The 24,777-nt window shown below is 37.0% G+C and overlaps 1 protein-coding gene across 3 annotated transcripts in view; it reads right to left on the bottom strand.

Moving 5' to 3' along the window:
- Window positions 1–2,697: 2,697 nt before the first annotated feature.
- LOC149531532 (serine/threonine-protein kinase ATG1c-like) overlaps window positions 2,698–24,777 on the bottom strand; it is a 124,437-nt gene continuing 102,357 nt past the window's right edge. The window contains exons 11-14 of one of the 3 annotated variants that reach the window (XM_089811624.1): window positions 13,585–13,879; window positions 13,303–13,373; window positions 12,001–12,072; window positions 2,698–3,290 (exon numbers count right to left, since the gene is read on the bottom strand). In XM_089811624.1, the coding sequence (XP_089667750.1) occupies window positions 12,046–12,072; window positions 13,303–13,373; window positions 13,585–13,879 (393 nt within the window). In that variant the 3' untranslated portion in view covers window positions 2,698–3,290; window positions 12,001–12,045. Of the gene's footprint in view, window positions 3,291–5,255; window positions 5,395–12,000; window positions 12,073–13,302; window positions 13,374–13,584; window positions 13,880–24,777 lie in introns of those variants that run through there. The other 2 variants (XM_089811623.1, XM_089811625.1) reach the window with 2 other exon arrangements.

Below are 24,777 nucleotides of genomic sequence, written 5' to 3'. Positions count from 1 at the left end.
ACAAATGCTTGTGGACATACAATGAATTATATTAGCAAATAATTCACTCTAGAAACAAGTAAAAGTGGAAGCAATACAGTAGTTGAATAAACTAAAGGATGACGAGCTAAAGGGGGCGCTTTAGATTGCATCTTCACTGGACATTGTCATTCATACATATTCATTGCCCATAGAATGGTAGGGTCCATGGCCTTACCATCGGAAACTTTCTAGATACACCTAAGCTAGATGTCATCATCGATATATCTACGCCCTATAGATAAATAGGTCAAAGTTGGGAATGTTTTGAAAGTAAGGAATTCAAACCTTTAATTTAGAACACCCATATAATTATGAGTGGTGATTAAGGTTGGAGTGTTATAGGGGACTTAAGCTTCTATTTTTATATAAAGAAGAGGTCTATGAATAAAAATAAATATGCTATGGGATTATTTAGAAACTTTCGTAAAATAGAAGCTCCTATGTTACAAGGAGTGATGAAAACAGTTTAGAGCTAGAAATCACCCCACCAATTTAGTGATGTTAACTATGAGGGGACTATTGTGTGCCCTTTCTACTTGAGCTGGCACTAGAGCCATGCCCTTTGTATCTCCATGGGGTCCTTCAGAGTGGTTTCACACAGTTTGTGCAGTCAAATAGATCACCACTTGGTCAAAGACGATCGGATCTATCGCCTTTGTACTCTATCCAAGATGGAGACCAAGATCCACTTCATCTTGGATGTCCATCTACTATGAGATCAAAGGTAGGTCTCACTGCCTATTCAGAGACTACAAATCTCTGTTAGCCTTCTTCAACTACCTTGACCAACGATGGTTAGCCCTCTACCTCTGTGAGACTTCGCAACTCCATGACGACACTGTACAACTCATGTTTCCTCAAAGTCAAGTCTCAGATCAGCTCATCACTGCCTTCTTCCCCCCTATCACCCTCCAAGGGCAAGAAGTGGTTGCCGAATATACCTGCATCAAGACATGCCAGATCTATTAGACCATGTCACGGATTCATCAAGTAGTGACATTCTACTCCCAGTGCTACTTGGATTCGGGCTCAAGCCCCTAGTCTCCCTAGGTCTTATCCTTCAATGATGGGACATCTTTGTACCGAGAAAGGATATATATTCCTTCTCTAGTCTATTCATTCTCATTTCCTCTCTTTCCTTTGTTTTGTTTTGTTGCCCGTTCCTTTTCGGACACCATTTGGTGCTCCTGCTAGTTGCTTTTATGCCATGTCGTATCTTCTAGTCCCTTAGACCCCTTGTTGGTCTTTTGTCAGACATTAATATCATTATCTTATCTTATCTTACCTATCACTTGTCAAACATCTAAGTTATGATTTTACTTAAGAATAAATTTGGAGGGAATATAAATTTTTACTTAGTTTTATCATACACAAAATATAGGTGAAAAATATAGCATATTCATGAGACCACCAACATCCTTAAATTTTAGAGCTAAACTAGAATAAAAAATTAATGGGACCAACAACTATAAAATATTTGTAAAAGATTTCAAGCAGCTCTAGGTCAATTTTTTTAAAAGGTCCCTTGCATGGAACCCAAGCCTAAAAATGGGCAACTCACATTCCCCAAAACAACAAAATAGTAAACCTCTAAGACCCACTACGAATCATTAACACTCAAAGATACACAAAAAAGTTCAAGGCCCTTGTGGATGCCAAATAGAGACCATATCAAGAGAAATAATGAAAATACTAGTTTGACTCTAGCCTTCGAAACCTAGGGTTTTTTAATCAATCGGAAAAAATTGCAATTACTCAAATTCTGGGGTATGAAGGCCATGTGAGATGAATTAGAATGTACTAATAACCCTGTAAAAGGATACAAGCAACTGCATCAAAACCTTAACCGATTCGAATAAGATGTTCATGGGAAAATGAGGATGGGTGACTGAGGACAATAGGGTAACAAAAATAAACTCATCAATGTCAATAGTGAGATTGTTATAATTGATGAAAACCCTTACCAGAATAGTTGATCATGAGATGGTGTAAAATGGAATTCTAAATAATATTTATATATAACACTTGACAATAGTAATAAGAAGTTAAATTCCTCTAATGTGCATAATAAAGGGTCCAAATATGACAAGCATGACAAATTGCCATAAGAGACACCAGATAAGCAAAAGAGCAACTCTTGCAATGGAATTACAACTTCTTTAACTGAGTTACAGCATCATAGTAAGTCAAACCATGGTCCTCTTGAAAAGCTCAAAATGACACCACAATATTTACCTTTTCACTCACAAAATGGGCCAACGAGGAAGCATCAAATTTGGTAAGGTTGAGATGTTGTGCAAGGTTGCATTAAAATACTAATAGGACACTATTTACAAGGTAAACCCCTTTTAATAAAAGAACTGAAGTGCAAGCTTGCCACCCAAAATAAATTACAGGATAGCCACAAAGCCAAAATTCAGGACAATTAGTTATCCATGGCCACAAACATTGGTATTGACAACAGCAAACCAAGATAAACTGCATCCGTTAAAAATTAAAGTGGAACTCAAGTAACTAGTTGAAGGAGCAAACAAGATTAGTTAGAATATGGTATGCTGTACTTCACACTGCATATTTTCCATCTGGTTACTGAGATTATCAACAGGATTTACATTAGCAGTTCTCTATAATTGCAAAATTTACAAAAATCAGTTCTTGTTCTCCATAATTGCAAAATTTACAAGTAAAGAATCAATGAATTAATTTACAAGAGGTATTATCTTACATTTTGGATTTTTTTTTAAATTTGTGAAGAGCTTGAGAGCTACAATTTGCTTCTCATGCCTCAGAACACAAGAATTGCTGGTCTTGTTTAATCTGACATATCGAACTACCATCCTCAGTCATTTATATCCTCTTAACCAAATTCTCTCATCATTCAGCTTAAACTTTATAGTTTGTTCAAACTTCAAAATGCATTGAGAATCAGACTAGTTAAATTCTAAACAATTCAATATTTACATCAGGCAGTATATTTACAGACTTTGTTGGCCTTCAGGGTGTACAAAGTGCATCCTGTGCATTACAGCTATTTACAGACTCCGTCGGTTTTCAGGGGTTAAAAGGGGCATCCTTTGTGTTCCAGAAAGATTTTGGTGTGTTGTCAGGCAATCAATATATCGATGAAGTCGCTGACGATCAGAAAAGCTCAAAGTAAATTTTGGATTCAGCTCAAGAGAGGGGGCCTCGACAAGAATAAAGGATAACAAAGTTGTGGACTTCAAATACAATGCTGCAGCATTATCCATCTCTTCGTAAAATTCATGCATCTGAACAGTTTATACCACCCATGAGCATTACATCTCAATTCATGAATTACAAAGGGCAAGTTCCAAATAATAGACAAAGGAAACAATCTGGTATGTCAAAGCACTATCATAAAGCAGAAAGTTGAGAGCAAAGCGTTCAGTTCATATTGTTAAGAGAGTAAAAAGTTGAACCAACAGAAGGATACAATCTAGCGTATTAAAAACGAAAGATAGAAAGGAACCAAATAATTGTATTAAAAACAAATCATGAAAAGATTTGGAAATACTGTGACAAATACATCCTGTACAAGAAAAGCAGAAAATGAAGGTAAATTCTAGAGGTTTTATGAAACTGCTAAGCAACAAATAGTTATTCAATAAATACGTACAACTACTGACTATAAATCCTGTCAATGCATTGCGAGTATTTACATCCAGTTTGACATATTTAACACAATCCAAGAAAGCTAACTGTTGATGGTGCCATTTACCAGTTTCTTTCTGTAGCAAGGTTTCAATGTCATGTGTAACTACCATGGTGTTTAGGCATTATGTTGATGCAACTCCAGTCTCTATAGAAGAGAAAACTACACTTCTACCTGAAAAAAGTGACTGTATTATACCTGCCAGCTGGGCTTAAGACATATCAACTCATGATGACCGCTGGATAAAATGAATGACAAAATACAGATTAAAGGATCCAAGATCTTGTCCTCTTTTACATAATAGTCTAATAGATGAACAAATTCCAGCAGGTACCAATAAAGTCGAAGATTTTTTTGTAGGGGCATATCTAGTTTCAGCTATATTAGCAATTCTTGGCATCTCTAAGAGGCAATCTCAAGCCAGCATGATCGGGCATTATTGCAGAACCATAAACAAGAGAGGTTTCAAGATGAAGAGAACAACTTACCTCTAGTACAGAATATTCAAAAGATCATCTACACTGGCCTGCCCTTAATAAGTATCAAGTAAGTATTCTTATCAATTTTACATTAATGGATACTCATCCAACTACAAGTATAAGAAGCATGTATCCCTATCAAATTGGGAGTAACCCTACTCAGACATAGTGACCTTACAATTTAGAACATTTCATAGAGTTTTTCAAATCAAGACCTTCCACTTTTATCTCATGGGTGTGAAATATATTATCTTAGCCCTACGCCTAAGAATTGACAAAATGCTACATTGAATATGGTTCAATTTAAGCAAGCTGGCATATCAAACCTATTTGTGAGTTACGATTCAATCCTCACCATTTATTACAAGCAAACTATCAAACTTTCCAGACATAGAGAAACTGACACAGGGTTGTCTTACAAACGCTAATGACCAACCATTTATCATCCACCAAGAATATGAAGCAGATAATCAAAATACAAAATGCAAATTTCATAACCCAATGAAGAAATTATGAAAGATGTGATGACAATACAAACATTAGATATTTGTATTTATAGTTATAAATCAGTTATGAGGGATTTAAACCAAAGGAAACCATGGCCAGATTGAAAAACTTGTCCATTTTTTTCCAATCACACTCATTTTATATGTGTTTTTTTTAAGAGATCCACTTCTTTGCCAGATTCATTGGGTTTAACTAGTTTATTGATAAGACCAGGCAATCCTGGTTAGAATGGCATGGGGGGAAGCATGTTTTACAAATGGGTAATAAAATGTAATTTGTGTGTATCTGATACATGCTCAATGCACTTCACTGCTGAGATGCACATCAACTTCTTTGTAAAGGATGCCACCATTGCATCCTAGCTAAATCCTCCCGAAGGGAACATCTTCCCAATTCCAAGTATAATTGCCATATGTATTAATATGGTACTTAGGTAATGCTTTCCAACTTCAGACAAGGTGTGATATCATCTCCACAAATCAGATAAATGGTCATTTTACTGTACTCAGCAATTTACACAGAAGAATCATATGACTTGTACTCTACATGCAACTTCTTCAAATATTATTTTCATCTTTTCCTTTCATAACTTCCTTGCAGTAAATCTCCTTCACAATGCCGCTTTAATAGGATTGCTAGGGTTCACAGATGATAAAAAGAGATAGTTGTGAAACGCAGATTACTTGCTAGACTTCTGAGTATTCAAGAGTCAATCTGGCTCACAGACAACTCACCCAATTACTTGGGGCCAATTTAATAGAAAAATTTCACACAAAACTTTCCCAAAAAACAAAAAAAAAACACTGAGCATCATCAAAGAAATTTGTAATTTACATAAAAAGGCCAGTTAATAGAAAAATTTGACACAATTTTCCCAAAAAACAGAAAAAAAAAACAGAGTATCACCAAAGAAACTTGCAATTTACTTTAAAAGTTCGCTGATAGCTATTCCAGTGCCCTTTCATACTAGCGCATTGGTATTCATGTGCCCCTGCTCAAACAGAAAATGAAACATAAATTTCACCAAGTGGCAACTGGAAAATGTGCCTGTGTCTTGGTGATGAACAGAATTGTTGGATCCCTGGTACCATTCATTTGATCTTTCCCCATCGTATTTGGAACATTTGCAAGGGAATTTGGACTGTTAGAACCAAAACCTGGTGGCAGATGGGATTGTTTGTACCATTCATTGTTAATAATTTTATTACTATAATATCTCTTTTCTATATGTTCTCTATACTATTTTTCGATAAACATTTTACTAACTTAAACTTTTTACAATACTTCCAATGTAGTTTTAATGACTACTTTTTCTGTTTATGGGCTCATGTTCAATGGTAATTAAAATGTAATAAAGGCCAAGACAATGCTGAACTCAATTTTTCTAATGATATGTATTGGATCTATATGTGAAGGAAATCAGTAATATATTCAATAAAATGCATGTAATGCGGACTATTTTTATTGTTTGAAATTTTTGCTAAGGTTTGTTGAATGCTGAGTTTTAAAAAAAATTGTTTCTCCCAATTGCCATGTCCGAGTTTTACAACTATAAAAAGACTATTAGATGACATCAATTTGAAAAGATTGAAGCATGTGTAGCAAGGTTACCCCAAGTTTCTAGGCTGGGTGCAGCAGGGGACATAGGGGACAAGCCTCCAGGATGACAAATATGTTTGCCAAATTTGGGGACAGCAAAGGAGATAGCTATATAAAAATAAAGGAAAAATATAAAATATATAGGAAAATTTGCATATATACATTATATTCATATAAAAACCTGGATAATGCATGCCATTTATACTTTATAGAACCTTAACATACAACATTTCAATACTCAATATGCATTCACAATTCAGAATTCACTATCAAGTAAATTTACAGTTCCACTTTTGTCCTATATCTGAGCATGTAAAAGCCAAATAGAGTTATAGTTCTGTCCTACATCTGAGCAAGTTGCTGACAAATTCATGAAAGTCATTCCTATAGACAAATTTGGGAAATTAAGAACTCAGATGAGCGTCATCCCTGTTGCTCATTGAGGGAGAGATTGAAAACTACATGATCAACAATTCAACAGTACTTCAGTCTCACAATCTGGCACTTCAGCTCAACATCTTCAATGACATTCAATTGTTTCTTTCAGTTGTTATGCAAAATAAATACTGCAGAGATCTTGGGCGATTATTTTAATCTTTAGTTTCTTATTTTTTGCACGATAAGCAGTTGTATTGGTTTGCACAATAAAATGCATTTTGATACTGTATTTTTTAGGTTGGCTTAGCTCTCTTCTTTAGTCTCTCTTAAACTTGGAGCAAATGCTTAATGTGTGGACCAGTTGTGCTGGCAATTAGCTTTACTCCCACTTCAGTTTTATTTAGCATGCTTTTGTAATAAAAAATTTCATGCAGTCAAATGCATAAACTTTTCTGTTGTTTAGGATTTTCTTTCAAAAAAAGTATTTTTCTATATATAGTCTTCATGGGTAACAGATTCTGTTTTGCTTTTTGTTTATGTACTAGTTTCATTGGTTGAATTGTGCAATCAGAAGTAATACAATCAGTGTTTTTCAATCTCTATTCATATTGTATGCACAGGTCAGACCTATTAAAATTAAAACAATGCAGACTTAGAGTGAACTTCTAAGGAATGGCCCACATTGTTAAGAGATGATCAAGGTCGTATAAATCTTAGAGGATTACTCAAATTAATAGAAAATTGTTTGAGCTCCTTGGTTGCATTGTTGAGCTACCTAGTTACCTACTAGAGCTACTTGGATGCATGCACGAGCTACTTTGTTGCCTTTAAGCTACTTGGTTGTCTGGTTGAGCTACTTGGGTGTGTGCTTGAGCTACTTGGTAGTGTGCTTGGGCTGTCTAGCTGTCTGCTCAAGTTGCTACACGTGCCTCACCAACCTCATCATTATCATCCTCAAAATCTGTATTCGGAATGTGCTTTTCCTCCACATTTGAATGAGTGAGATGTGCTTTTTCTTTCTCCAAGGCATTTGTTTCCCAGCTTCCAAGGCTACTTACATGAGAAGCACAACTTCCTCCTCAACTTGTTTCACAGCTCCTAATCCAATCAGGTAGGTGGCAGTTCATTCTTGGTCTATGTAGATAGCCTCTGAGATGACTTTGTACTCCTACAGAGGGTGATTGTGGTGCAGTGTCCAACTCCAATGTTGTTGTTCCAATGGCCTCCTCCCAGGTCTTGGGCTTAAAAGTCCTCACCAAACCCACTCATGTAGTCCCTCTATGAAAAGCATCACATCTCTATAACCATGATTGCAATGCATTGAAACTCATTCCTGTATGTCTCAATGTGACCCAGCTGCCTCATCAAAACTAGATCTCTGTAATATAACTCCACGTCCTTCCTATCGAATTGAGCAATAAGTTTCTCTGTGAACTCCATGTACAAGTGTGTGCAGTCATGGTTTTGTGACCAATTTGTGGTGCCACCAATCATATGCAAGCCCCTCCATATGTAGCATGGAAAACCATATAGCCTCCTGTTCTCACATAGGTTTAAGTGTCAAGTATATATCCAACTTGTGCACCCCAAGCTCATGCACTCATCTTCCCACAACCATCAAATGGAGATAACATAAGCTTGTTGGCAGCTCAATTAAGGTTCCCATTCTTCTGTTGGCTGGACCATCTATCTCCTCTGGGCCTCAAACTATCCCAAAAATGTGCACAAACCTGGGGCAGTGGAAATGTATCTCTAACATGTTGTGGTAAGGCACGTCACTCATCTATGGCTGCCATCATTGCATCCTGAAATCCAACACCATCCAAAGGGTATGTCAATGCGTGTTCCTCTTTGGGAAGGGAGTGTGGCTGTAAAGATTTATTAGTTGTGTGCATGCATGTCTATCCCATGGAGTTGAATCAAATGCAATATCATCTCTTGAAAGAGACCTGCTGCTCTTGTGACTACCAAAACTGATGCTGACCTACTCCTATCATGCCTACAATGCCTGTCTCTGCATCTACCCAACTCCAACTGATCAAGTGTGTCTTGTAGCTGGTTCAATGCCTGTGCTATTTGTGATTGAGTGTTTATGAGACTCCTAAACATCTCCCTGTCAAGATCATCCTGTTGGCTTTGCCTAATGCCATCACATAAGTCACCCATGTCTGGTGGATCCTCTGCATTAGGATCCGTCTGTCCCTGAGCTCTCTTGTGAGCGTAATATCCATAAATCTCAGATTTTCCCAGATGCATAGAACTGAACCCCAAAATCGTCAGGCTGGTAAAATCACAGCTCTGATACCACTAAAAGATTCTGACTAGTATCTTTGATGAAAATTCCAAAATTTGTTTGCTAATTTTTCTTTGACCAGCATATGCTAGTTTTTTGGATTTTTTTATAGAAGAAATGCAATGAACTACTTATTCTAAAACTGAAATAAATAACTACAAAATGAAATCACAGCACTATGATAAATAAGAATTTATATTCAGTCAAATTAATATTATGGCAACAGTACCACGTCTCCACAAACAGAGATAAATTCAGCCCACTCACAGCTAGAGGTCTGATGGCCTGGTCGACAAGTACGGCTAGCTGGAAACACATGCAATCACCAATTTTCAACTTCCCAGCTACAAATTTTTAAAGGATGGCTAATTTGTTCAAACCTCAATCTCGAAACACTGATATTCCTCTTCAGAACAGCACACCAACCCATCCTGGTGAAGCACAGCTAGCATAAATTGCATATGAAACCCCAATCCAATTGCAACTAGTCTGATGATGATCTGTATTTCTGAGATTAAATTTCTAGCTCCTCTGTCAACCAAAATGATTATCACTTCAAAATCAATCTCCAAATTGCTCTAAACAGTTGGTCATACAATGTAATCCCTCTCTACAGGCAAACTGGAGAAATGTCCAGCAAGTTATCTTCAAGAGTTTTTGTTCTTGTAGGAAAATATTCCTACAACCCTGCAATTTTAGAGCTCCACGGAAATGTGATACAAAATATTGAAAACTTGAATGATGAAAATGGGATTCCAACATGTTGCTTTATTGGCCTCAAACCCTAATTCATCTTCAGGGTTGTCTTGCACTTTTTCAATTAAATTTTCCTTTTCCTTATGTCCAATATTGCAAGTCTTTATCGGCTCTTTTCAGTTACATTGACCAGCGTTGCCTGGCACTCCAGGAGGCCACTCAGCTTTCGGGACCATACTTTTCAGCTGCTTTTTCCTCAGCACGAGGCTTTGGATCAGCGTATCACCGACTTTTATGTGCCCATGTCCACCGCTAGGGACATGAAGCGGCAGTTCTGCACTCCTGCTCCCAGCCATATCAGATCAGTGAGACCCTATTCTGGACACACCGGACAGTGGCACTCATCCAACAATATTCAGAGACATTCCAGGGCTCTTGGTCACCCTGTTCCTTATCCTTTGGTGATGGACATCTTCCGGCCATGGTACGACCCCTAGTCCTTTTCCTTAGTGTCTTCCGGTGTTTTCTTGTTGCTTTGTTCTCTCCTGAGCACCGTTTGGTGTCCCTACTGTGGGTGGTTTCCCTTGTTTGTTTACTTTCAATCCCTTAGACCCTTGTTGATCTCTCGTTGGACATTAATAAATTTATCTCATCTTATCTTATCTCTGTCTCTCTCAACCCCCTTAGGCTCCATTATTAATAAAATTAGGTTGGCTTTTGAAAATAATTAACCCATGTCTCCTAGGTATCATGGCACAAGGGGGGCCCAAATTGTCACTTTATTATAATAAATCTAAAGTAACATTGTCATTATTTATTTATATATTGATTTATTCTAACCAACTTGGGAAATATTAAAATACTTTCTGAATTATTCACATAACTCAAATCTTGACTCAACCGAATTCTTCTCTGTAGACCCTTGGGCGGTCAATCAGTCAACTACTAGTTCTCTCTAGAAATAGGAGACCTCCCTAAAAGGTAGGAACTGTCATTTGAAAACCCAAAATGACTCACAGAGCCCCTGCAAAGCTATATGACCCTCGAAATGTCTCCTTTGCTTACTGCACTGCTGACCTACAAAAACTTGAGTAATAGGTCAACTCTCTGCTCATCTTCGGTCACCTATAAAGGGGACATTACAAACGAGTATATCTCCAAACATTTGCATATATTTTTTGAAAAAACAAATTTCCTTAGTTTTAGTTTACATTAAAATTATTTACATTTACATTATTTATTTATGACATTTTTATTTTATATTATATATACTTAGAGATGTTTACAAATTATTTTATTTGCTTAGTTACTTTATGCTACTTCAGACTTACTTAGCAACTAAGTTTCTTGTATTTACTAAAGAGTTATTTTATTTTGTTTACATTATTGTTTTTTCATAAATATATATCAATTATTTAATAGTTTTTTCATAAATATATATCAATTATATAATAGTTTTTTCATAAATATATGTCAATTAATTAATAGGTTTTTGTTAACATACACATCATTACATTTCGTCCTTGCTGCCATTGTAGTTACACCTCTTGCCATAACAACTGCACCGTCAGCCTGTATAAATTTCTCTTGAAGTGAGCAAGTGCTTTACAACTGAGTGTTTGGCTATCATTGTCTTGTGGGATTCCATAAGGAGACAAACCCCCACCATGCACTTGTGTCATTGGTAGGCATTGTCTGGAGTTTTCTCATTGTATATGACTACTCTTTAACCAACTAATCTGCCAAACATTCCAATGTAGGATACACCTCATTAATTTCTAAACTTGTTGCACTTTTTTTCTTGTATCCTCCTTATGGGTAGAGGGCTCCAACTGCACACCACTGTTTGTTGCCCTTCATCAATGGTGATTTGGAAAACATGAGAAAAACATTATGCTGTCCCTTATTTGTATATAATAAAACATATAACTACATTAGGAAACAGATCCACTTAAAGTCCAGGCCTATTGCCACTTGCTTCATGATTACATGCAGTTTCCTTCACAATAAATGGTACTCCCATTTCATCACAATCTGAAAATACATCATTTTATCACCAGGGTAATTACTAATAACTCACTACTGTTCTTGACAAGATCTGTAAGGATCTTCCTGCATGCAACAACATCACTCCTGTGACCATGATAACGTTGTTTAAATATCAAATATAAGCAGCAAATTAAGTGTTGCAAACAATGGTGCATTGTGCATCTTTCTTGTCAATTCTTCTGAAACATTTTAGCCTTAACCCCAAACAAATGACCTAATACTTGGTTGCAAGGCACAAAGCAATGTTGCCATTTTGGAGAAATGGATCATGCAATTCCATCGATACTGCAGCACATATAAAATACCTTATGTCCATAACAATGGCGGCATTGACCACTTCAATAAGGCCTCTATCTTGGTTGGAATTCTTGAAAAACCTGCTATCACAAAATCTAGATTTATTAGTAGTTGTTGGGAGAATGAGACTTCTTCAAATTAATAAATGTTTATTCTTTTCCAGAGTATCAAATACTTTAAATGATGCACACTCTTGACAGGTTCAACGAAAATGACGACTCCAATTAACTAGACAATTACAAATGAATCCCACTTAGTACACAAATTATTCATCAACCTCAAGCAAGTGGCTCTAGAGTTGACTACTTGGAAAGAAAAAGGTACTACACACTAGAACCCAACTTTCAAATCTAAGTTGGAGAAATATGTCAAATAATGGAACTAGTCATGTAGATGCTTAATCTAATGCAGAGAGTTCTAATTTTAACAAATAAAAAGGTCATCACCACATGCCGTATTCACAAAATGCTATCAATGGGAACTCAATGCATCACACATCCATCCCAGCATTTTCATGGCCCTGACAACCATAATTATACACATCCCTGAGCATCCACTCAGCCAAAAATTGATTTTTAATCCCCATAACATCAATGTAATCAGCGCAGTGGAAACTGACCTTTCATATGCAGGGTGTCTACCTCGTTGTTGAACCCTCAAAGCACAGTTTCTACTCCATTGTATGAATGTACAAATGACTAAAGAGTGCACCTATTTTGAATATTTACAGATGCAACTGGGAAACTACACAATCAAAATTCTGCTCAAATATGTTATAACTGATCCTGCTCCAAATGAACCAGAATCCTTTGTAGAGAACACACCAATTGCATCACCTTCTATACTTCCTCAATTCATGTCCTGTGGATTCCCTATATACAGTTCATGTGCTCCTATCACCATCAGCATGGGATTCTTCCCAGTAGACCCAGGTAAAACCCTCAAATTATCTACTATTGGAACAAATACACAGCAGGAAAAGGTTGAGATTGTTGTGAATATATCTGTAGCGATTTTTGACAGTCTCAACTAGCAAGGTTGGCAAGAAATCTGCCTCTTGATGCGACCCTGAATCCTCTTTTCAGCTGTATTTTATAGAGATGACTATTTCAAGCCCTGCAAATTTGCACCTTGACTACATGTTCCTTGAGCAGCTCTTGGCTTTTATCTCCACTATTTGACATGCAATTCTATGTTCTGTCTATCAGATCATCTTCTTTTGAACTTGAACTTAATCAAAATATATATATGATTCTTATACAGATTTGTTTAACTAAAAAAGAAAACAGAACAAGAAAATTAACACTTACAGCGCCTTTTCTTCCCAGCGCTAATGCTGCTTGGAATACAACCTCCATTGCGTCTGGCATCTCTGAACTTCCTGTTCCCCAAACATAAAATACCCTTCACATTGTAAGAATAGTTATATGAAACTGCAAAGATCTTTTTGTGTCCATTATTTATCATTTCCTAACATCAACTGTAGCAATGCACCTATGATATTACCCTCAATCTAATTCTCCTGAGATTCAAAGTTGACAATAATCCTGTAGTCCTACTGTTTCCTCAGAAACAACTGATAAGAAGCATACCATCCAATAGCCCTAGATGACTTGCAAGTTGCTCAGCAACCTCAACAGCTGCAAGAAACTCCTGTTCTATACGTGAACAAGCAGAAGCGGCAGCCTCAAAGTCTTCTTCCTCAGGCATGTACTCACTATTGCCAGTTGTTCTGTGAGCGCCACCATCAGTGGGAAGTCTATCCTGGGAAGAACTTCTCCCGGAAAAAGAAGAAGCCCAACTGTGGCTTTCATGTAGGGCCTTCTTCCATATTGCTAAGCATAACAACTGAATTGAAAATGCCTCTATCTGATTTCCTGCATCGAGCTGTCACCAAAAATGTACACATTAGGACAGACGACAGATGACATAGGGAAAACTTTGTCAGAAGAAAAAAAATATTCAACAAGAAGAAATTGACAATGATCACAAAAGCATAGCAAAAGAAATAAAGATTGAAATGTATATACCTAGCATAAGCTTCTTTTATTGTGGCAAAGCATAGCACAAGTTTTAAAAGTTAAATAAATAGAGGAGGATTGAGGAAGGCATAACTCCAAAATACTAAAAATTCTTCAATTTTTTGGAAATCAGATGAAAAATTAGGAGCACCTGATATTATACAATACCACTAAGACAACAAATAATAGTAATGAATTTCAACAAATAATAATAATTAATCTCAAGCAAGAGCCTACAACACAATGGTAACTTTTTAGCCTCTTATTTGGGAGGTCTTGAGTTCGAGTCTACCCAAGCTTAACACATAATAGTTACCGAATTCAACTGGAACAGGCTGGATCCAGATCTGAGACTCGAGCTTAACACATAATAACTTAGTTACCAAATTCAATTGGAAACAGACTGGATCCGGATCTGGGTTTGATCCGGATCCGGATTCTTGCGTGGATCCGGAAAGGGTCCGTAATTTTGCCCATGGAAGCTGCAGATCCACAGGCAAAATTACAGACCCTGTCCAAATCCTCATGGATCCACACAATAATCTTGTTACAGCCCGAGAATCCAGTGTTGATCCACACAGATCCACAAACAAGGCTTGCTTTTGAGTGGGCCCAAGTTGCCAAATATGAGTTTTTTAATAACCCTTGCCTCCAAACCCTACAAACGACCCTTCTATTAAACATCCTTAATCCATTTGACCTCACATTTGCTCTCTCATTGTTGCAAGTTTTAAGTTAAGTGCTTGGATTCGAAGGAGATCGATTATGGAGCTGCAAATACCGTGCAAGAAGTGATTAAGTTGTGCATTTCAACCATTTTCTTTTGCTCTTTCATAGATGATTGATTTATTTCAAGTTTTTCAAAACTTATAAAAAAAATTCAACTTTTTGTTTAAGTGTTGGAAGCATGGTTTTCTTTCATTTTGTTTGTAGATTGCAAGAATCGTACAATGAGCAATCAAGGCTCAATGGGTGGAAGGGGATCGCCAAAATTCAAAATCAATGAGGGGTCTCCTTTATGTGGACACACAACAAGAATTACACGATGTCCTTGGGGTGGGTCATACATATGGAAATGTAATCATTGCAATGTACAATATAGAAGCTCCTATTCTGGAGTGAAACTACATTTTTTGGGTCCTGGGGGTCAAAGAATCAACATGTGTGAGGGTAGTGGGGAAGATAAGAAGGGATTACCAAGTGCACAAATAGCAGCTTTAGCAAAAGAGAAAGACAATGCAAATAGAGCACTTGCAAAAGGAAAACATAGTGCTTCCAAACGAAAAAATAAACCAATGCTACATCCAATCTATTAAATTTTATAGGATCATTTTCTGCAAATGTAATAACACTACCATTTATTTCTGTGTTCCAAACGCAGATTTGAATGCCATATAAATATGAGAAGAGGAGACATGTCTCTATAAGTTAATAATCATTAAACAATATATTAACAATAATATATATAAACATAATAATATGTAACATATATATAGGGGAGAGTTTGACTAATTGATGATTAACCAATGACCATAGAAGGATTGTCTCTAGGTCCATTCAATCTGACTGAAACTACAACATTAACACAATCAGACAAGCACAAGAACACATCCTTTTTCACCTATGACACCTACAAATGATGAAGATACAGACCAAATTTCACTCACCCACAAGAGAGGCCTATTATATAGGGCATTCCAAAATGAATTGAGAGACATTGCTGATCATAAAGTTGGATGTTGTTTATTTGCAAATGGTGTTCCATTCAATTTAGTGAAATCACCTTATTGAAGGGAGATGGTGCAAGCAATGAATGAAGCATCTTTTAGTTACAAAGCACCTAGTTATGAAAAGTTGTGCACTACCATATTACATGATGAGAGAAAAAATGTAGAGGCCCAACCTCAACCAATAAGAGATTTTTGGGTTCAAATGGGTGTCTATTATTTCAGATGGATGGAAAGATTGTAAAATCATCCATTGATCAATGTTATTGATGAATGCCCCAAGGAGGCAATGTTCTTGAAGGCAATTGATTGTGAAGGGCCAGTCAAAGATGCAAATTTTATTTCTCGCATTCTCATTGATGCCATAGAGTCAGTGGGTGTTGATAATGTTGTCCAAGTGATCATGGACAATACAAAAGTATGCAAGGCAGCCGGGTTATTGGTAGAGTCTAGATATGACCATATCTTTTGGACATTGCGTACCGTCCACTCTCTCAATTTAGTGATTAGATCAATGGGCACCCAAATATGATTGGGTGAAACAAACATATGAGGATGAAGAGATTCAAATCTTTTTGATAAATCACCACATGTCACAAGCAATTCTCAGGAGTTTCTCGAACTTGGTATTATTGAAGGTAAATTTGTAAATTTAAAATTTAATTTATGTATTAGTGGATTACATCATATTATTTTTTGTGTCATTTACATTAACATATTTTAAATGTATTACTAACTAGAGTTTAACATATTCTTAGGCTTCTTAAACCGCCTTTGTCTTGAGAGGACTTGTGAGCATAAAGGATGCATTGGCATAGATGGTCATTAGCCCCCCCAATGGGGCATTTGGAAGTGTTGGAATCACCGTTGCTGTTACACCAAAATCTCAAGCTATCAATGAACGTCGCAACAGCCAAAGACAAGTATCTATGGGAGGCAGTTAAGGACATGTCACAAATCCATCGGTCTATGCTAAACAATACCTCCACCTAGAGGAGACTGAGGTACCAACCTCCCAACAATCCCCCCCTCAATATAACCCGAGGGATTTGAACCCGTAACCGAGTGCTCTGATACCACTTGTTTGAATCACCGTTGTCGTTACACCAAAAGCTCAAGCTGTCAATGAACGTCACAACAGCAAGAGACAAGGATCTATGGGAGGTGGTTAAGCATATGTCACAAATCCATCGGTCTATGCTAGAGGGTACTAAGGCACCAACCTCTCAAAAGGAAGAATTCCAACACATGAAGGGCCCAAAAAGTGAAAGCAGTGATACAAGATGATGATTGGTGGGGTTGTATGAATTATGTGTTGGAATTTACCGATCCAATCATGGCAATGCTTCACTTTTGCGGACAGTGATGGGGACACTATGTTGAAAAAGATTAAAATGGTAAGTTCTACATTCTTCTACCATTATTTATGTGAGAGATATATAGATTCTAAAATTTAAATTAACATAATGACTTGTTGGCTCCCGATTTAACAAAATTTGAACAACCAGGTATGCAAGGCAAGAATGCGTCTATGGGTAGCTATCTCCAATAACGGACACACTTCACCAAGAACTTAGGCCAACTATAAGGCTGTACTCCTTCTGCACTTCAGGCTCTGCAAAACCTAGGCGGGTGAACATCTTTAGATCTGACTATGTGACCAGTGCAATGAACATAATCAGAATTTAGAATAGTAGATGAAAACCCCTTATATCTCCTAATAACTCATGACATGACATGGACCTACAATAGCTAAATGCAGATTTATGACATTCACAAGCTGAGGGAAGGTTACACATTTAGGTCCTTCAACATAAAAAGTAAAGATTGTTTGATTGATAATGTTGATTTCAACAAACCCTAAAATATGCAGCAGCAAAAACTAAGTGACCCTGTAGCTGATCAGTGCCTAGTCCATTGGCCAAATTCATGGATCACAAACATACATATGAATATCTGAGACATATGTGTATCTTCAGATATAGATCTATCTATTTAACTTGTAAATAAACATCTATGTTCAATTTAAAACTCATTCTTACCTGATATCCTCCTCAATAAATCTGCAACCCTGTTGATTTCTATGAAGCATTTACACAATTCCTTGAATTATCAGCAACAATGAAACAACATACAGTCCTAGGGGACTGCAACTACGACCTAAGCTCTTTGTTCAGAGATCGTAAAACATTGAAACTCAATGAGAATGGAGACAAGATTCAACTGAAACTTAATCATCTGCTACTCTTTGCATTATTTCCTTGAAATTATACAGTCATATGCATGAAATGAAAGACATGAAACAACCTAACAAATCTGAACTATCTGTATTTATCTTCCTACTGCTGTTCATACAAGAAGAATATTGTTGAAGAATGTGGTCACAATCATGGGAATGCATCAAAAACTGGATCCAAAATCTGGTATCACAGTCATGAGCAAATTTCTTCCAAGGAACTAGAACACTTACAATGTATCAAACAAAGAAAGATATAAACAAGAAAGAATTCCCGGATCTATTCTGAAGACGACAAGTGTCCATTTGAAATTCAATCCTATGCAACTGAGTAACCTCTTTCTTCTTTCATCCCATCTGATCTGATCTTGTTTCATCATTACACTCTAACAGACTTCCAAATATCTTAGCTAAATGATGAAACCTGATAACTAAATCCGAACACATGATAACTGATCAAATTTTAGCCAAAACACCATGAAGACACAAAATAATCAGATACAAAAGTTACTGAATGAATTTTAGGCATCTTTTCACCGAATCCTGCAACTGGTGATTCAAAACACCTGATAAAACACGCCAACCAACCTTTGATAGAAAACCCCCTATAGCAGGAACAGACTATGTTCTGTGTAAAAACTGGCTCCGGAATCGGAAAGTTCATCTTCTCCCGATTCCAGCAATATATAATATCGCCTATCTGGCCTTCAGGAAATGCCCTCAATCTTATTTTGAACAATGCCCCTCTGCTATAAATGTTCAGGTCTGCACTTTGAATTTTAAAATTCAAAAATTTTTAAAAATCTAATGTCTGAACATTAGAATGAATCCCCTTTTTGATTTAACAGAATTTCTGAATGTGCATCCATTTTTGAGAAAAATATTAAAATGACATTTAAAACTTTTTATCTTTTCCTCACCCCTTCAAATTCGAGGTCAACCTCTATTGACTGACGCCATGTGGCACTCATTGATTGGCTACCTCTTGTTCATCAGATGCCTCGTCATCGAACATGGGACCCGCCTCGCCACGTGTCACGTTTTCGCAATCCCACATTATTTAACTTGCGAGCAACTTAATATTGCGGTTTTGCGCAATCCGTCGATCTGGCCACGTGGTAGCATCTGACGGTCCCATCTTGATCTGCCACTGTTCAACTGCGACCTAGGCCCACTGCCACGTGGCGCCCAGGCGCATTCCCACATTCTTTATCTACCCCGCAACTTCATATTGCGGGGAAGCACCGTTCGTTGGATCAAGCCATGTGTCGGCATCTCCTTAGTTTGGATCCACATCAGCACATTTATTTGTTTGTATAAAATTTATTCCTACCAACCGCCAGCTGTCTTCATGTTTCTATTGACCACCAATGGACCCCGCCCACAAGGATTGGGTGCATGAAAAGCGCCCATCTTTGAAGACACAATCTCCTTTGAGTTGGCAAGTATTTAAAGACCTGAAAAGAATAAAACAGGATGAATATGGGATTAATAGCTAACCATTTTCTTTTTCAAATTCGCAAATTGCTCCCTCATTGCCGCGGCTTCTTACTGATGCTTTGTTTGATTACGCCATCCTCTTTTTATGCGTTGAGTGTGGGCTTGGAAATCGGCAGCCTTACTAAGCATGTGGTGATTTTAGCTTTGACTTGCGTGTGATGGGAGTTCTTTTATGATGCATTGCTGCAATGGATTCATCTTCTACAAGCCGCCCTCCCTGTTTTGCATTTTTTAAACATGCGTTCTTCTTTTTGGCGTGGATTGTTTATAGCTGCTTTCAAAAGGTTGTTGACTCAGAACGACTTTTGTTATAAAATTAGACCTACAAACTCTGATGTCTAGGTACCACACATGCAATTCTGAGTAGCAATTGGCAATCAAATGATGGAAAAACGTTTGCAGCCCTTAACCATTCAATTTGGTATGACTAGACTCTTCAAAACTTGTGTAATCAATCAGCTTCTATAAATTTATGATGTTTGTGCAGATTGCGACAGAATTCCTTTACTCTCTACGTTCCACTTCAAGCACTTGGCACTCTCTGCTAGCTCTTGAATGGGGTGCCCTGTCTTCAATTTAAAATATGGCATTTTTTATTCAATCAAATGCCCTTCACGCAAGCTCCAAAGGTGTGAGTTTTGATTTGGCATCTCCTTTTTAAAACGTGGACTCCTATATTCTCTGTCGCCCTCCATTGATAAGCTTCCCTATTTTTTGATGCGCATGGTCTTATCCTGCGTAGGCTCCTTTTCTTTTTGTATTGGCTGTCTCTGCTTGTTGTTGACTACCCTTTAACGGTTGCTTCCATGCTTTCAACTTGGTACGCCCAACACCATGGCCAAAGTCCAGTCCTGCTTTCACCAGACCAACAGTACGGGCATCAGAGGACCTCTTATCCATTTTCGTTGTTCTTTCTCACATTATCTGCGCCTTCCTCTTTGACTGCCTTGCTAGAAAACTAAGCTCCATCCATTATTTGCCTGCACTATGAAATGGTCATAACAAGGCTCCAAGTCAATAAACTCTTTTAATTCATTTTCATTGGTGATAATCCAGATTCCTCTCTTTATATCTTCCAACCCTTAAAACACTCCTTGTGATCATGGTGATAGGAGCTCAGATGTGCCTTAAATTCCACTGCCTTCCACTAACTTGGCAATTTCCAAATGTTGTGGCTTTTAATGATTAACTGTGATTTCTTTCATGTTCTAGAACAAAATGATTCCTTTCTCATGACACTTCATGTGTGGGCTACTGTGTTCTTTGTAGCCATGGATGCTCCTTTGATGGCATGGACACCTGTGCTACTATCAGTTTAACAAAGAATTCCAATACTCGGCAAATATTTCCACATTATGTAGTTGACATGCATCTACAACATTCTACTCAATGAGACAACATCTACATGTGTATTTTGTCAAAGAATCCATTGTATTTCATGAGATCCACCATGATTCTCTTTGCCTTTTTTCAAATCTGATAGTTTATCGGGATAAGGAATGGTAGACCATCTTGGCAATATCTTGAAAGATCCATGAATTGATGACAATTGTATTATTTTTCCCGCGGGTGATAAGAGTTTGTACGTTCACCCGTAAACTCGATCAACCAAGCTTACATTGCATACAACAGCTCATAAGTGGATAGTGGATTTGACTGATAAATTTGGAACCGACTATCAAACGTACTTAAATACTAATCAAGCCTACCACTTACTAAATTCCTCTAGCTTTATTTTCAGTCAGATGTAGTTAGTCGGGCCCCCAAAGTGGGTCCGACTAAAAAAAAATTTGTTTCTGAACAACTGAATCTTGCAAAGTAACCTACTGACCTTCTCAGACTAATTGGAATCAATTTTGATCACAAATTCATGATCATTTTAAAACTCAAATTTTCACTTTCTGCCAACTATGAATCTCGTGCCAGGAGGTCTATTGACTACCTTTCAAAACTGACCCGAACAACCGATCAGGTTCTGAAAACTAGTATATTGATACTTCGTTCCACATACTTTCAGCCTGTTGAATCTCGTCTCATGACGGATTCGAGGTCAAAAGATATTGACCATCAAAGTTGCCCTCTTAAATTCACCTGCAGATAAACATGCTAGAAAACTGGAAAGTGCGCTTGGAAATGGCTTGGAAAACTGGACATATAGGCACTTGGGGATCTGGAAACTGGGACACTGGTACTTTGCCATGAGGACAGTATGATTCTACAATTTCGGCTCATGACGAATCACAGGTCGAATTTGGAAAGCATTTGAAGTTGGCTACTTGGACTTTGCAAATTGGGAACAATGACAGAAAGCGATTTTTGCAAATGGAATGACCCTAGAAAAGTGTGCAAACGGATTCGTCAAGATTTGAAAACTGGCACACTTGTAGCGTTTTCAGTATAAAACACAGGGAAACAAACCATTCGATCTCACCTATCACGGATCAGGAGATATGACATCACGAACAGGGGTTCTAACCAATCTGCAGTTACTGACACCAGTAGAACTTTAGAAATTCCATTTGGAATCGCATTTGAAAACTGATCAAACGGATTCGTCAAGACTTAAAAATTGAAACATAACAAGTCTCTGACGTTTATAATATAACACAAAAGGAATTTCAACATTTTGGTCAACTGGTCAAAAGTTATAACAGGTCAACCATGGCTTCCCAGAATTAGGTGCAAAGTGCAAATGTGTGAAAACAATAACTGACCAACTTTGAGGGATTCAAAACCTAGTCAAACGAACTCAAAACAACTCGAAATCTGAAACATAGATTCTCAAGTATGGACACTAAACACTCCCAAAGCGGCAAGTCTTGAAACATTTCTGGGTGCAAGATATTTAGTTGCAAACACAGCCTCCTGTCACTGTTTAACACTTTGGTGTAAAATGCAGATTTGTAAAATGCTCAAAACAAGATTTCACAAAATGGCTCAGAATATCAGTTTATCACCATGGAACACTTAGACACGTTGAATACAGGGTGTTAGAAACATTAAACACCTTACGGGCCTCAAGGGTACAGCCGGGTACAATCTCATCAAAAGGCATTTATAGGGCTTAATTTCTTTAGTAGTGCTGAAAATTGACCATGCAATTTTTAGCGCCAACATGACTGATGATAATTATTACTCATATCTCATATCCCATGTCATACAGAGGAGGAAGAATGATCCTCAGGACATTTTTTACAAAAATGTGGAAGCAGGTGTTCATCATCGATGAAACAAGATGACTACACCTTTGCACCTCCTTACATATGCGTTATCCCTGAGGTACTATAGTGCTTATCAAATGTTTGTGCTTATGTTATCCAATGTTTGTGCTATTGATATTTGATAATGTTCAATTTTATTATGTTATCCCCTAGGTACTATAGTGCATAAGTACTTTGCCTTGCAGGTAGAGTGGTACCATTTAGAGATGCGGAGGTTACAGATGAGTATAAGAGGGCAATAGCTAAAATCTTCCTAGATCCAGAAATTAGGGTGATTGTGAGGAATGAATTTGTTGCCTTCATCTCAAGATATTATTTCCACCATGTTGCTATAGCGGACTAAAGCAAGATGGATGCCATTATATAGTGGTATCTTTATGAGCAAGACTACATGTACCTCCAACCTCTTGCCATAAAGATCCTATCCCAAGTAAGTTTGTAAAATTTAACACAATTAATTTCTTAAACTTAACACTCTTGATTCCTTGAATTTATCTTGATTCTTCTATTGATACTCTTTTAATTTCTCTCTAGGTTCCAAGCTCTACTACAGTTGAGCAGAGTTGGAGTACTTACTCCTTTATCCACTCAATCAAACGTAATCAGTCGGTTGCAAAAAATGCAGACGACATTGTGTTCATTCACAACAATTTGTGCTTGTTGGCACAAAAGGATCCCAAGTACAAGAAGGGGCCCGAGAAGCTTTGGGATGTAAAACCCAAGACTCCTAATTTAGATATAACCATCTAGGATCTTCCTAGAGCCAATTTGGCTGATGGGGATGATGAGGATTTTGAGTTCACAATCCCCTCGACTACTAGTGGAACCAATTTAGGTTCCTTTGCTGATGTAGATATGACACTTGCAACTCATCAGTACCCCTCTAATGCAAATTTTCTTGAGAATCCATTTGATGATTGAAATCAAAAACTTTGGTCTTGACTCTTGACTCTTTTATAAGTGAATCATGTTACAAATTTTAAGTTTAATGATCTATATTTTGAATTTTCATAATTTCATTTTGTAATTCAGTAATTCAATGTGGATGTGTTGATTTTCTTTATAATTGTGAAAATAGATCAATGATCAAGTATACTAGATTCATAGATCCATACTAGACTCATAGATTCATACCATGAAATGATTTAGTTTTAGAGTTAAATATATTTCTCTTATTTTTTAGTATATATAATGCATGTATATATACACACACACAAATCCCTTACAACTCATAACTGGGGGAAAAAATCACGAATCCACAGATCCGATTCATGTGCCCGAATCGGGTTCGTATCCCGAATCAGCAACTAAGCATAACAATGATTCGTCTCAACAAATAATAAGTAATTTAGTCTTCATCCCATTACCTATAGAATAATAATAATAATTAATCTCGTCTTGGACCCATTGCCCATCACAAACAATCAAAAAAAAAAAAAATATGGAAGATGATTATGCAAAATTGCTAAAAATAAATTTTATTCATCATTCATATGAATTGTGAATCACAAAACTAAAAAATTCAATACAAGTTTTGGAGTGGCACTAGTTGCCTCTCACGAAGTACACATCTACAAAATAAAATGTTGTTAATAAAAAGAAACAAAAAGAAGGCATCAAGCAGAAAGGGGAACCTACCAAAAAATTATATCTTCTCAAGCAAACTCACATTTAATCCTTAAAATGAAATTTGATTTAGGGTCTAGATACACAAAGCATTTGAACCTGCCATCACATTGGTTACTTCCTTATTATATCTAGCTATGTCAAAACCATAATATTAAATGGTGTTGGAAACAAACTATATTATAAACCCATATGGAGGGCCACGAGCTTGGTGATAGTTAAGCCATTATATTAAATGGAATGTTGACACAAACCACGCTATAAACCCATATTGAGAACCAGTAGCTTAGTAGTAGTCAGGTCAAGCCATTTATAGGATCTCCTGTGCTTGATACCTATCCAACCAATGCAAACTTAATATGACATCTTAGTCAAATTAGGGTACCCAAAAATAGAAATATAACTTGAAGGGTTTTATTAGATGCAATGCATATTCTAACCAAAAGAGAAATAA

Source organism: Cupressus sempervirens, chromosome 11 (assembly GCF_028749045.1).
Source record: "Cupressus sempervirens isolate cs-2001-9-10 chromosome 11, ASM2874904v1, whole genome shotgun sequence".
In the NCBI taxonomy this organism is placed as follows: domain Eukaryota; kingdom Viridiplantae; phylum Streptophyta; class Pinopsida; order Cupressales; family Cupressaceae; genus Cupressus; species Cupressus sempervirens.
The sequence above is the reverse complement of the archived record's forward strand: the minus strand, read 5'-3'. Positions and strand labels throughout refer to the sequence as shown.